Genomic DNA, 15,319 nt, shown 5'->3' with positions numbered 1-15,319 from the left:
GTGTGCAACGCATGTTCAACAGCAATTTCATCGCGCGAGCCTCTCACTCTCTTTGTTTGGACTGAAACGGTCATGCGGTATACGCGAGGAAACGTGACAGGGACATTTATTCGAAACACCGCGACACGTTTTCGTTTGCACGTCGTGAAAGTGCGACTCGCCCCTAAATCTTTCCGCGTTATAACAGGCAAAAATTTACGCATGCAGCGCAATGACTGTTTCGATGACAGCGTGAGTAATATAGGAGAGGAGGTACGCGAGTTCATCGAAGACTCGGCCATTAATTAAACCGGAGCATAACTACCCGATCCTCTTTTTTATGAACGGAATTTATAAAGTTACACGTTACGAAGATCTATTACTGCACATATTTTAATTGTAAATATTAATTAAATTCGTTTTTACAAATCTACGTAAATTTGTACTATATGCAAAATAAAAATCGTATAGATATTCATCTTGCTAGACTGAATGTTGAACTCTATTTTATATGTAGTTTTATACTGGTTAATACATAAACTGATTGAAAATACTAGATCGTTCTCATAAAAGAATTTCTACGATTTCCATTATTACTAGATTATGAGTTGATGAAAATAAGGATAATAAAGAGAAAATACTGAAGACCATCCATGATTTTATTTACACTATTTCGTGAAAGTGGTATTTCTTGTACAAAGTGATCTACGCGTCGTTTACTGATTTAGTAATCAGTACGGGAATACTTATTTTTAATGTATGTATCTAGCTTAATACCTTGTTTATTCTACATGCCCGATGATGGCATGCCCCATTAGGAAATCGTCACAGTAGTTGATTAACGTTGTAAAGTATATTACTAAATTTGTACTATTCGGCTAACACGGAAGACCATTTCCGACGTACATATTTTCTTTTGCTGGTTAATCCTAGAACACAAACTTGTCATTTTTCTCAGTCAAACGTTCTTATCGTTGCAACTGTTACTCCATGTTTTGTTCTCAGAGAATTTAATAATAAAACTCTGCAATGATTGTCGTCAGATTTTATAAATGTTAGAATTACACATGTTTGTGCTCTAAGATTGACTCTATCTTACATTACTTAGAAATACCGTTAAACTCTCGTTCCGTAGTAAAAAGTGTATAAAAACTGAACAATCTCGATCGATTGATGTCAGCATCGTAATTCAATTGGCTAATTGGGATTCCACAGCCTTCAATATAAACCAAGTCGCGCAGTTAGCACATGCGGTTTTCATTTAACTTTCCCTCGATTTGAATTTCTAATATCTTATTAGAAACATCGAATTTACGGATCTAACAGGCCTAATTCGTCAAATTCTGGTATTCTTCGCGTCAGTATCTTCCGGAGCTGTTCACCGGTTAAATATGTTAAAGACGCATCTTTGTTCACCAATTCGTCGACCTCTATCACGTCCTCTTTGTTGGCCACAACTAATGGCAAAACAGTGAACGATGCTACCAGCGCATAGAACGCTCGTTCTTTCAGGGTTCTTTTCAACTCATCCATGGTAGGCGGCGACGTTTTGCAGTTGAGTTTTTGCATGGTCAACGTGAGCGTACGCAGGTACTCCTCCTTCACTTCCTCTAGGTGATTGGTGTAAACTTCCTCGGACGGGCTGGTAGCCAGGAAATAGTGCAGGTCGATCGCGGGTGAATTGTAGACGCACAGTTGGAAATCCACCTGAAATGTCAATTCGAATCTCGATCGATTCAAGGCGGAGCGAATTGAATTGGAAATGAAATGTGCGCGCGACACGGGTTCACGAGGTTCCCAGCGAAAGAAGTGTGCGAAGTTCGTGTTTAGGAAATCGTCACAGTAGAGAGTTTGCGAGCACGCGCTCTCCTCTGGACCGTCAGTTCAGGAATGTAATACCTAAACGCGATCGAATTGGATTTATTGCATTATTCATATTGTGCCCCGTCACGGAAGGACATAACTGAATTATTCTTTCGGTGGTTAACTGAATTTGCGATAGTTTTAGAATTGAATATTGGACGCCTATTACTGAGTTCATCATAAAGGTTTGATACTTACAAAAATATGCTCAATAGGCTTCGAGTTTTCGTCGTATCGGAACATCATATTATTAACCCAACAATCTCCATGATTGATGACATTAAACTCGTCGTCGTTTCGCTTCATAACTTCCAGACTCTTTTCATACAGTTTTGGAACAATACTTCTAATTTTATCTCCATACCTGCGTATACCAATATTACGTTCAACATCGAAATCTTCATTTCGCTCTTATCCTTAAATCGCATTTGACCTTGGAAATGAAAAATCAATTTTACCTTTTTCCAAGCTCTGGCCACTTGTCTACTTCCGCGGCTATACCCTTGGAACTCGTTACCATGAAATTTACTATATCCTCAGGATATTCTGAACTAAACATTCCCTTCCAGTAGATTGCTTTTTGCTTGGGTTCCTATCAATGGTATGTCTTTCGTCAGGATTCTCATTTCTTCGTTTGTAAATTTAAAGAACTTCTTTACCTTCTCGCACAAAGCAACAGAGGACGCGTGAAACTTCGCCAATGCTCGAATAGTCATCATCGTGTGAGTCAAATCAAGTCCGAGCTGACGGTTAGCCATACGAAATCCTAGAGTTGCCAGATCCTCCATGATCAAACACAGTGGTCGTTCCATCCTGACGTGGTAAATGTGCGCACCGAGCCGACAGCCCAACATGTCGTTCATCTTCTTCAGGGTGTCGGACAACATAGCGATCTCCGTGTCGAAGATTTGGATTTTCCTGATCTTTTATAAAACGTTCAGCACATAAGTTGTAATATCGTGTCTATAATTATCTTAAGTATCACAATATAAGAAAAAACAGTAGGTTCACTCTGTCAAAAAGTGTAGTGATAATTGACTTCCGTACATGAGAAAATCGCACAACCAATAACATGACGATATTGGACATTCGTGACTCTAGCTATATTTAAAAATATTTATAATTTAAGAAAAAGAGTGAAAGATGGTTACTATCGTCCCTTTTTAAAGAGTGCAGAAGTGCAACCAGCGAAAAGCTGACAAAGTATAAATATTATTCCAGATTTTTATTTAAAATAATAAGTTTAGTAAATATTTAATTTCAATTGTAATTACATCGAATATAATTAATAACTGCCAATCTTTCCAAAATTTGCCTTGAGGAATTAAAATAAAACATCAGTTATCTTTTTGTAATCGTATCGATAATAATCTGTATAATTATGATATCAATAACAATCGAGTCTGATTAATCCATGATCTTGTAGTATATAAGATGGTGATTTTATCTTTGGACTCAGTCCGCGTGCAGCTAACAACATGGCGAATTTGTTGGTCATGAGATCATCAGAGCTAGTACTGTAAGTGAGTCTACTGTTCTTTGTTATACTGTGTAAATACGTTGCGGCATTGAGAATAGGGAAGACTCTAATATTTTTCAATTTCCTAATATAGCATAGAATATATAAATTTAAAAGAATAATTAGAATTCTTCTCTAAGATACCATCAAAATTTACTAACCACTTGTCAAGAGTACCATAAGGAAGCGATAACAAATAACATTTCCTCTATTGTTTCCCGTGAATCGAAACAAAAGTCTCGGATTCCTGCGAAAATAATTGTTCGATATATTTAACGTCTTACTAAATCTTGCCGGGGACCTTCCTCCATCGGCTCGAATTTGAAGATGAGCGCCTTCTTATCGTTAACTCTCTTGTCGCCCTGTTTCCGGGAGAACTCGATCGTCACCCTCATCATGTCGCTAGTGTAGTTGTCACCCTTGTTGGTAGCCCGTTTTGTAAATACATCGATCACCTGAATGGTGCTGTCGTCTTCGGACAACCGAAGGATCCTCTCGGCGAAGTCGATGTTCAACCATGACGGTGTCTCTAGGGCCATTTCTGAAATTGGAATTGGAATTGGAGAATTTCCTCGACAAATCATTGTTCTTCGCCGCGCGCCAGGAAACGCGGAAACGATTCTTTACGGCAACTTATTGTTCACGGCGAGATTTATCACGCTCTCCTTTCTTCCTCACTTCCCCGTTCCTTTCCTCTCTGCGCTTTCAACTGCGCTTTCTCTCTCTCTCTCTCTCTCTTACTCTACCCATTTATACAGATATATATGTATGTATATATGTATTTCTCCCTTTTCTCCTTTCTTCGTCTATGCGCTCGCCCTTTGACTCCCGATATTCACGGAGAACGTTTCTCGCGTTCGAGATCGCTGTTTCAATTAGGAACGTAATGGAACGAGGACTCTCCTTTTCCTTCTGATTTCTACCTTTCTCTTTTACGCCGCGTCGCATTTCACGCCACACGGCACGTTTCACCGATCGAGATTCCATCGAACGCGATCGAGAGTCACGGTATTTTAAGGAGATTTACGACCGGTCCCTCCGGAACGCGAACAAAGAGACGCGTTTCCACATTTTTTCCCTCCTCTCACTCCACTCTGGACACGGGTGTTTCCTCAAAGGACGGAAACTTTCGTAGCTGCAAGTTCGCGGTCGTTCCGAAAGATTTAAATCGGTGGTCACAGCGTACACGAAACTTTTTAATAGTACCGGCTTCGGGAAGTTTACCCCACCACGTATATTTAAACGAAAGATTTAATGGTCACATGGAATAACGCGTAAGTCTGTCGGTGACTAGGGAGGGAGATAAGGTTGGCTGTTAGGGAAAATACGGTTCACGGTTTATGCGGTACTTGCAACCATTTCATAAGTCAAGCTTCGCGTTGAATCGCGTCACTAAACAATGACCGATTAATTATTGAAGATAACGAATAACTATGCCACTGGCGAGGTCAACGAACGTTTTTTAGGGTATACGTAGATATTTTCGTTTCTTTCCTCGATCGACGCATCCACATTCACGAAAGCAGTACCTCAAAGATAATTCAATCATGTTTAAATGTTTAAAAACATCTAATGAACTGCATAATAATCTATAGGATAATGAGTAACATTTTTGTTTACTTTGATAATGTCTGACAGTATTTCATGATTATCTCAAGCACGTAAAGGATGTGCAAACATTACGCAATTGAAATGAAGGAGATAAATTATCTTCAGCACACGTCTAACATAAATGCGTTTCACTATTTAAAATCGTTTTCCTGAATAACCAAATAAACTATTATAAAACCGCACTTTAACGATACATTTTTCAATGGACTCACAAAACTAAACGTTTTCTGTGGAAAATTTCGTTTCAACATTCTCAATAGACTTGTGTTTAAATAAGGATGCGATTATTTGTCACGTAACAGCAGTATTAATTATTTAAAAAAACACGTGTAAAACAGGTATCATCGTTATAATCGTCTTCTTCGTGAGAAAACATTTGTACACTTGGTGACGTTTCGGGGACACGAGTGAACAGGCCAGATTCAAGGACGAAAAACGAAAACTCACAAATGTAACATAATTAGTCATTGATGATTGACACTGACCTGCTGACATTCTAAATGTAGTTCAAGGAGCACCTTATAATGATCACTACACTGGAGACTGCGTGGTTGGAGTGAGCCACTAGGAACCGATGTTTCGCGCTTTATACGGACGTCGACACATTATTTATACACCAATGAGAGACCTCACAAACCGCATACGTCATCCATCGTTATCGCCGCCGGATAACAATCAACCAAGAACGCCTAACGTTCGTCGATCTTATCGTTTCTATTATTTTGTATGCACACACGTTCACTGATATCTTTCCTATCGCAATAATTTTTCATTTTCAATAATGTTGAATTGATATGACGTAGTGCTTGATCTGCTTGATTGCTCAGTCAGTCTGTCTTCAAGTGCAACTCGTTTTTTAGATCGCGTCTCGCGAAGCGATGTCTCGTGTAAGAGTAAATAGGACGTAGGCAACGAAGGCGCAAGATGATGGAAACCAGATATTTATACGTTGGGACTTATTGGGAACGCATTGGAAAAAAGGACGGAAGGATAATTGAGCAGTCATTTAGTCGATTGTCAACTGAGTCACTTCGTACTCTTTTTACTGGTTTTTCGCAGTTTTGCTGAATCAAATTATGTTGAACAAAAATATTTGAAGTTTTTAGCAGATAAACTCCTGACCTTCTTACAATCGTTTCCAGACTTCTAGTAGATACGAGGTAATGACGAGAACTAGTACAATAACCTTGGGCGATCTATGCACTTTTATTTTTTGTACACCTAGAAAAGATAAGGGAATATCGTATGTACGATAATCCTCCGGTCAAAGCAATGTAAGAATATTTCGAGGCACGTGTCGCGATGTCATAATTTCTGTTGATGAAGAGACTCCTATAATTTATGCTGGCGTACTATATCGCCTCGCTGGATAATTTGCCTATGATTTGCATCTAGCTCGTTGCGAAACGAGTGTTCTGAAATGACAGCGCAGAGAATTCAGTGTGCTGAATATCAATGCGTCGCGTCGCGTCGGATCGCCAATCTCGCTGATACTCTACGCCATTTTAATGCTGAATATTAATGAATATCGTCTTTTCCTGCTGCATCGTGAGATTGCATTGTTTCCATGATCTGATAGGCCGAAATCAATTAGAACGACCGATAAATTGCGCATTGTCTCCGTCGTCTCAGAACATGCGTGCTGTTCATTCATCGTACAGATTGATTCATAAGTTTTAGGATACTAACAAGTGGATGAGAAGAGGTGAACGTTTTTGGCCAGATGGAATATAATGAGTAATATAATAAATCACACATTAAATCACGTAAAATTTTAACGGAATTTTCTTCACATAAAATAATGTAATGAATTGTAGAATAATATGTTTGTTTTTTAAGCTCGCTAATTGTTTTATATTGGAAATTGTCATTTAAGAGGCCTGAAAAAAGTACTGTCTCAATTGTATGTTATAATTTTCTTGTATATTATACTACACACTATTCTGTACCCATTCTTATAATATTTCATTCAATTACATTTTTATATCGTGTTCTAAGACATAAGAGCAACATCACTAATTGAAGTCGTAGGCGAACGGTGATTATACACTATCGCTGTTCGTGTTTACTATCAAAGGAAACATCTTGTCATTTGACCGGTGTTAATCATCAGACATCCTAGTAATTAACGTTGCGGCTGTTTCAGTGGTCTCGTGTGCTCTCACATGAACTCCTCTTGTTTTACGTAACTCGGCAATATGGTTTAATCCTAATACTTATAGTTAGTTAGGTTCTACGGAGGAGTCAATTGATTCTGTTATGAAATAGCTGCTCGGAATGAATTCGCGAAGACGCTCGCAGTATGCAAGTCACTATTCTCATTGTCATCTTTACACGCGTTCTGTTACAAGGTTTCATAACAACGCATAACGCGTGCAATACATGTATGATAAAAGGTTTTATACCTAATCTTGGCGTAACTTCTCGCAACCGTTTTACAGATATAGAGTCTGTAATATTGCGCAACTCGTTGTAATAGTAATCGATTATCTGCGATAATTTTATCTCGTTGAAGTGACCGGTGAGAGGATGTTGGAATTGATAGCAGTCTTGTGATGAAAAGATCGATTCAATTTGGAGCACCACGATTTACAGTCTTAAAAGATTTAAAAGATCTTTGAGGTACACATCATGCATGTACATAAGCACTTTATTACATAAATATTCAAAACTCAATATTATATAATAACACTCAACAGTAGTAGCGTTAATTTGTATAGTATACTTATACCAATTTGTTAGCATTCGATTTATGTTTATTCAAGCACGGTGATAAGATAATTGTTGAAGAATTATGGACATGTATGTCTTCCATTATCTTGAGACAATAGGAAGCGTTCAGATCTCGAGCGCGAGACCTTTTTATTTCGTTCCACTTCAATCGGTAGTTATAATACTGATAAAGCCGATAATGCACGCACAGTTCCAGTGGCCTAAATCACAATGCTGTCGTGATTGTGACCAAAATTATACAGACGCGTATAATTTTATTGTTAGAATTCTAGCGGGTATACCAGTTATTGTCTGTCGAATATATCTACATGAGCCGATTAAGTAGAACCGTCCGCTAGTTTTCAATTACATCATTCAGTGATCAGTTGCCGCTGGTCATACTAAATTTTAATTAAACCCGATCAATCCTGCATATATATATATATGTACATGTATGACACAGTGCGTTGTATACACAGCAAACCTTGGTATGTACAAACTCAGCTTCACTTAGGACTCTTTTTGTAAATCTGTTTCGAAAATTGTGTAATCGGAGTAAAGTATTGGTACAACCTCGAAGAGTTCGAGAGACGTGCTACCTGGGAATCGGCCATGTCCACGTGACAATCAATTTTAGAATTTGCTGGTTCAATATTTGCACGTCGAGGAATGAATGCCTAGAGGCATACAAGTACACTCGGCAGAAAATATGCCACCGCCCAACTCCATTTACTGTTTTTTAAATCATCGAGTAGTTTTATGGCAATTAACTAGTGATTACTCTATTCTTAGTTGTTAAACACTTGGCAGGGATACATTGTGTTTCCTCGTTGCATAAATTGCTTTATCACTGCGTTATCTCTTTACAAACAGTAAGAATATATCAATATGTAATACGATAAAATAACATTCATGTTAATAAGTAACGTACTAAAATGTAAATGTATTGTCTATTCCCATACGACTGTACTCTTGATCGTTAGTTTACTTCCTAGAATCATATAAAGAAAGTAATCATTAAATGCTCTTGTCACTATTATACAATCTGTAGGCACGTGTGAAGTGTTACGTCACTCAAAGCGAATCAGCCTTGAGCTACTGTTGGATACACACATGCAATCTGTTCATCTGCTCAATGGTTGATGATTTATTAAAACGAGAAGTTGAAATTGAATCAATTTTCGCTCCGTTGAAGGTTAAACTCTTTAGTTCATCAGTTACCGCTAGTCTATGGTACCAAAGTAGTTGGTTTATTCAGCAGTGATTCGTAAATTCAGTATGTCTATGACATCCAAGCAGTTGGTTTATTCAGCGGTGATTCGTAAATTCAGAGGACTGTGACCCAATCAGGATGATTACTCTCCCGCGCATCTATGAGGGATTAATTCTAACGTTTCTCGGAAATAAATACGATCGGCCGTTAATTGACTTCGACGTGTATAATTTTCGTCGATTCAATCAGCTATTCGACGTCTTGTTACGCAGCATTGGTACAGATTCTGAAATTAACGGAGCACGGGAGGAGGGGATAAAAAAGAAACGTTGCAATTTATACGGGTCACGCTTTGATACACGCGTTGCGTTGAATTATCGAGCAATTGCGCAATGAAAAATTATATTGCCGTGTACGGAGTGAATTTACAATCGCTCCGTTTTATCGATATCGCCGTACGGTCGTTGGATGATGCTTTAAATCCATGGAATATATATGACGCAATTTGTGAAACGGCACGAACGGCTGACAGCAGAACGTTACCGTCGCTTTCGTAGATAATCGATCTCAAAAGCAGTTCTAGTATCGTATACGGATATAAAATGTGCTCAATCGCTAATCACTTAAGTAAACAAGCTATAAAGAGGATTTTATTTTTACCAAAATTGGATTTTTCGATCAAAGATTACAGACGATGATAAAAGGTGTCATATGACTGGAGTTGAGAGTGTCAAGCATGAATCGTTGATTGTGCGAATTGCGCAATCTAACAGTCCCTCTTTAGTGAAAGTTTTGTGAAAAATCCAACCGTACCATAATTACTTCTTTCCTCCATGAACGAGTAGTAACAAAGAATCCATTAGCCGAGAATAAAAAAGAACTGTTCCCGAAAGGATCGTTTCCTGGGAATATCCGGCTACCTACCGTATTACCAGGAACCGGAAAGGTAGCATCAATTCTTGTTGGTCCAAAGCGTAACGCCGCATACAGGTACATGCCCTTTGCTCGTCCCGGTAGTATTTGTAACTCGCCAGTCTCCGAGTAACTGCCCAAACATAAACTTTTACTATTATAGCGATCATACGATGCGATCCTGAGAGCAGGTACGGACTTGGGCCGATCGTCCGGCACGTTCAAATATCGACGTTCAAATATCAATAGAGGCTGCCGCTAAGTCGTCGCGAAACGCCCGCGATTGCGAGCACTTCGCTTGAATACAGTCGTTACGTTTCCACCCTCTCGTATCCCAGTCGTGTATAGACCCTTCCAAGTCTTCTTAGTCCATTCCCGCTGTCCCCGTGAGCCTTTCACCCGACTATCGAGTCGTTCGCTCCTCGTGTTTAAGACAATTGTACTCCGGGTAAAAAGAACTACGTACTCCTTTCCTAATTGCAGGAAAAGGAAGTACGACTTCTTTGAAACGTTTGAACAATTCCTCTTATTACTTCGACGTCGAATATTAATTTTCCATCATTATTAAATTCACTTCTATATTTGGCAGTTTTCCTTTCGAATCTTCCCACTTTTCCTAAGGGAACATAATACCTGTAAATAGAGTTGAGAAAAAATAAAGAGATATTCCTTCCTCTGAATCTTAAGTTCACGATTATTCAGGAAGTAAAGATGCGTTTGCTCAGTCAGCAAGACTGTGTTTGGTATGCACACAATGACTAGCAAATCAGCAATAATATCAACGAGAATTAAACTGCCAACAGTCTATCGAGTGCCATAAAACGTACTCTAGACTCCGTCATCGTACATTAGATAACGGGTACGTCGCAAAAAGTTTCTATCTACTGTAGATGATTGATTTTTGTTGCTTAATACTAGAATATCGCTTGAGCGTACATTTTTGTATGGAATACCTTGAAAATGTTTTTAAATGATCGCCCGCCGCGATATTTTCTCCCCCTGTTAGGGCACTTTAGAAGAATCCGCCCGCTGTTGTTATCATCCCTGCGCCCTTCCTCGGGGAGTCGATCCAATCACCCCCTGCCGGGTTTGCAAAATTTCCAGTCGATGTCGGTAAATGGGACGGGGGCCTGGAGAAAAGGCGAAAAAAATACGGGAAGAAGAGAGACTGGCTTGTTTTCAGGAACCACTCAATTCCGCACGGTTGTTCGTCATTTCGCCGTTATCTACGTTATCGCGGGGCGTATTGCGCGCGAATAATTGCAACCGGTAATATGTTTGTCGGGAAAAATGCTGGAATGCGTTACAGCCTACTGCGTGACAACATCGCTTGATAACGTATTAAAACGGGGAGAAAAAGGAGTTCGTCGTGGACTGCTTGTAACGAGAGGTTGATTATTATTAATTGTCACGATACTGTTGATTTACGCCCTCTCGTGCTCCATCGTGTTGCTATTCTCCTTCGCCAAGATTATCGCGCTTACGACGTCTCGTATATTATTTAATAAGAGCAACGGCATGGAAATTAAGACAATTCTAGCTTTGTCCGCTAATTAAAGTCTGATATTTATTCTGCAATACGTTATCGGTAAAACTTTAAATACTGATAACGCACAGGTCGGTCACTGTACGGATCGTCGAAATTCGTCTGCCAGCCTGTAAGATAAAATTTGCTCGCTGTATGCATTGTAATTTAAAACTGATATATGCACATTATTGGCACATGTAAATTTTTGAAATGTACATGTAGTCGTTAATTTAACACTAATTTAATATTTTACGTTCGTATGTGGTGCAATGACTCTCACAAATAGTGTTTGCATTGTACACCGATAATAACAAGAAGATTACATTTATCTATCAAATTAGTATGGGCATACACTCTACCAAGCATGTTTCAAGTTAATATGTACACTATCGCTTACACGATTATGCGCGTAAAATTTGAAACAGTGGTTTCAAATCTGTACATTCTAAACATTAGTAGGATTTTATGCTTACGTCGATAACGTGTATGGTAAGTTAACACGAGCTCAAGGATGTGCTTTATAGCTCATTATTATTTCCTCGAGTTGAAAACGTTGGGGGCGCATAAAATTCTAATCGGCGACCAAATATTTGAGAAACTTGCGGAATTGTATTTACAGCGATTTATAGCTCTAGTGCAATTTTCATGATCTATCAGGAAGGATTAAACAGAGTATATACAATCAGCGTATCTTGAATGATCGATCAATATTTCATTTCATGATATCGTGCAAGTTGCGATTGCACTTACAAATAGCATGATTGAAACTCCAAAGTGCAAGAGCTCAAGGTTTAATAATCGTTGGTAATGCTAAACGGCGAAATAGCGATAACGCACATGTTATCGGGTACAAGTTTGCAGCCCTGCTGCGAGCCATGAAAGAAACTAACGCTCGTTTTGGATACCGGGATGAATTATGCTTGGGAACGATTGCGAGAGAAACGAGCAAGAAAAGCGGTTCTTATCGAAGCGAGATCCGTGAAATACGCACGGGGCTCGCGTTCCTTCGTGACATTAATTTCCCGCCGATAATGGACGAAGTTATAAAACGAAACGGTCCATTAGATGATTTTCACGGTTAATTGGCCATTCATGACCGTCCGTATCAGGCTTTTTTCGGTCAACGCGTAACTACGCCCGTTCATTTTCCATGGCCGGGATATCAGTTTAATCCTATGATTCGCGAAAACGTCGTTTACATTCATTGTTACGTAATCGAGATTATCTAATTGTCAGTTTTGTACGCCGACGAACTATGATGCATCACATTGTTGTGACCGACGTAACAGGCAACGTTACTCGCTTCGTATTTTTGTTAAGAGATAATCGCGGGTTTTGCGGCAGCGGTTATCGTGAGGGATTTAATTAATCCCGATGATTTTATCCTTGTTTAAACTAATTGGCATTCTTGTAGAAGGCAGGGATGATCGTAAGTGAGAGACACGTGTCACGGGATTCACGGGGATCAGTTTTGTGTGCGATCAAATTTATTAGGAGAAGCCTAAATAAACGGGCGATCGCTATTAAGTTGGGAAGTCCAATCACGCTTCGTATCTCCTGAAAACCGGATTCCCGTTTCCGGAAATGACGTTGGCTCCTAAACGAGCTCCGTTCCCGAATCAGAGACCTCGTCTGCAGGGACCTCATCTTACGTATCTGAAATTGTCTTGCGGTTCTTAGGACGATAATATCGATTACTATATTTGAAATAAGCACGACACCTTGATTCTCTGCTGGAGAATCATGTGCAAATAAATAAGAGCATATAGCAAGAACTATGCTTGAGTGTGAGTGCTAGGTTTTTAATATACGCCATAATGGGCGTCACACTTTTCGAGTAATGTGAACAATAATTGCTTGGTCATGATTTATTATCAGAAACAGATAATTATACCTTGAAAAGCTGGCACATGTTTTTTTCTGAACAGACAGCAATTGCCTCGCGAGTTTTCATTTTTCCTGTTTTTATACACCAGAAACGATCAACCGGCATTGAGCTCGCTTGTTACCAGTTTTATCCGGCTCCACGGTTAAACGAGATTTGCATTTGACAGGGAATATCATAAATCTAAAGACAGTGCATTAGCTCCCGGGTCACCGATCGGAATATAGGACATAATCAGGCCAGGTCGAGCTGAAGATGACGTTCTCCGTTTTAGCCGGTTCCCTTGGAACCAAACTCTATCTTCCATCCGAAATTCGTGAGATTATCCAAGATACCTATGATTAATACTCGGCATCCGGTTTCGTTTGGTCTCGTTATCGATTCCGCAGCCGTGGAAAACTCGTCGTCCCCGTGCAACGTGATCGCGGGCATTAATTTGTGCCCGGGTTGCACGGCCATCGTTATGATTAATCCCAGCAACGTGGAACAATGCCCCGTCTAACACGGGTCCTCACCAACATTACGGCAAATAGCCAAGCTCAAACAATACAGTTTCTATTCGGCCAACGTCGACGGTTCTACCCGGCGCAAATATTTAACAAGCTAATATCGCTGATAAGTACACGTCATCGATCGATCGATGCTGACTTCTGTATCGGTTGATCACCGTCCGTGGCTGGCTAATATTCGATTACGGTTAGGTGTCGGCGATTTCCATCCTGCCGTCCTAGAACGTCGTGTGTTCCCTAGCCAACTATCGATTAAACTATCCAGGTCATTGACTCCGGGATCCTCTCCGAAAACTTCGTCAGGCGAACGATTACCACTTGTTGTTCTCGTCTTGCCGAACGAATTTAGATACGACATTTAGTTAAACACGTCGATTTTCGCAGTAGAACATAACAAAATACCGAAAGAGATCTTTTACAGGAATTTTAGGAGTATTTATTGTAGAAAATTCTCAAAATTGTTTGCTATAGAAAGAGATAAGTTTTGCACTACGTTCCCTTACCGTTCTTTGATACGGGTAGATAAGATTATTAGTTACGAAGGAAACCGGTTCTTGCTGAGCTACTGAAAACACTTTATGAAAATAAGATATCCCTTCCGAAGTTGATATTTAACGATGTGATTACACAGTTCATTCGCCAGGTCTTTGCAGCTATAAGCACGCTGCATCCGCATTTGCATACCCTGCCCGACCGATAGGCGCTCGATTGTACGTTCACCCCGCAAAGGGATAACATTAAACCGTAGCGGGCGCAGTGAATAGATGAGCTAACGGTCCCGTACTTAGTTGTTAAAGCGACCAGGTGAATATCGTTCCTCTTAGGGAGCGCCTGTTCGTCGCGATCGAAGGTTTATCGGAATCTGCGGCAAAGGATTTAATAATCACCGTTCCCTTACCTACCGCGTCCCGACCGAAGTTTCGATCATCCCATCCCGCAATTCGGTAACATTTTGTCACGTAATTAAGGGCGTTAGAATGACGCAGGCCGCGACGGGATTAAACTCCCTTTCGTCGCACTGTTCGCATTGTTATTTCGTCGCGTGCACGCTGATATTCCGATATCCCCTTGAAGCTTAACCGGCTCTAATCTGTTCGCCGCCTCGCAAGTTGCCGGCTGCCGGATTTTCGAACGATTACGGAAGCGGGGAGACGCGTGTTTAGAATATTAATTAGCTCGGTTTAGAGGAATCGGGTGTACGTGGCGCGTAAGGTACAAGCCGCACAATCCCTTCGTAATAACCGTGAAACGTATTCGAGCAGCAATTTAAGGCCCTCCTGCGTTCGCTTCCTTTCTGACTCGACTTCTTGCTCCCGTTAATCCACGTTGACACTCGTTTCTTGTAACATTTATTCGCGGCGATGGAAATCGTACGTCATACGTTAATTTTTGTTAACAACTAGTAGAACTTGTTTCTGCCTTCCAAGAATTCCAGTGTTTATTTCGATGTTATACAACTGGTACTCAACAACGATTATCTGAACTGAATGACATGTTTCTTCGAGTTCTTTTAATCGTTGATATATGTACATATAACTGATGTTCTGTTAGCCAAAGGAAAAGACGAAATAGTACATTACGATACAAG

At 39.9% G+C, this 15,319-nt stretch overlaps 2 protein-coding genes and 1 long non-coding RNA gene across 7 annotated transcripts in view; 2 read left to right on the top strand and 1 right to left on the bottom strand.

Annotated features, from left to right (window-relative positions):
• LOC108633032 (hemicentin-1) overlaps positions 1-15,319 on the top strand; it is a 142,213-nt gene that overhangs the window by 30,298 nt on the left and 96,596 nt on the right. The window lies entirely within an intron of this gene.
• LOC108633031 (uncharacterized) lies at positions 744-5,556 on the bottom strand. Its single transcript, XM_018037956.2, has 6 exons — positions 5,458-5,556; positions 3,646-3,902; positions 2,502-2,765; positions 2,301-2,434; positions 2,041-2,206; positions 744-1,686 (listed from the first exon to the last, which is right to left on the bottom strand). The coding sequence occupies exons 1-6, from the start codon at positions 5,465-5,467 to the stop codon at positions 1,291-1,293; spliced, it is 1,227 nt and encodes a 408-aa protein (XP_017893445.1). The 5' UTR covers positions 5,468-5,556; the 3' UTR covers positions 744-1,290.
• LOC113463892 (uncharacterized) lies at positions 8,734-10,487 on the top strand. The gene is made up of 2 exons (XR_003388749.1): positions 8,734-9,887; positions 9,973-10,487. It is a non-coding gene; the product is annotated as an uncharacterized LOC113463892 (long non-coding RNA).

Source organism: Ceratina calcarata, unplaced genomic scaffold (assembly GCF_001652005.2).
Source record: "Ceratina calcarata isolate Rehan_Ccalc_2016 unplaced genomic scaffold, ASM165200v1 scaffold180.2, whole genome shotgun sequence".
Lineage (NCBI taxonomy): Eukaryota > Metazoa > Arthropoda > Insecta > Hymenoptera > Apidae > Ceratina > Ceratina calcarata.
This window is presented reverse-complemented; position numbering and strand designations above follow the sequence as displayed.

What these genes read in the sequence shown, in the direction of transcription:
- LOC108633031 (XM_018037956.2), bottom strand. An exon ending in AAGGTCCCCGGCAAGATTTA is followed by an intron (nt 2,766 to 3,645) that starts GTAAGACGTTAA and finishes GTTTTATAAAAG; the next exon opens with ATCAGGAAAATCCAAATCTT. An exon ending in AGCCTATTGAGCATATTTTT is followed by an intron (nt 1,687 to 2,040) that starts GTAAGTATCAAA and finishes TTGACATTTCAG; the next exon opens with GTGGATTTCCAACTGTGCGT.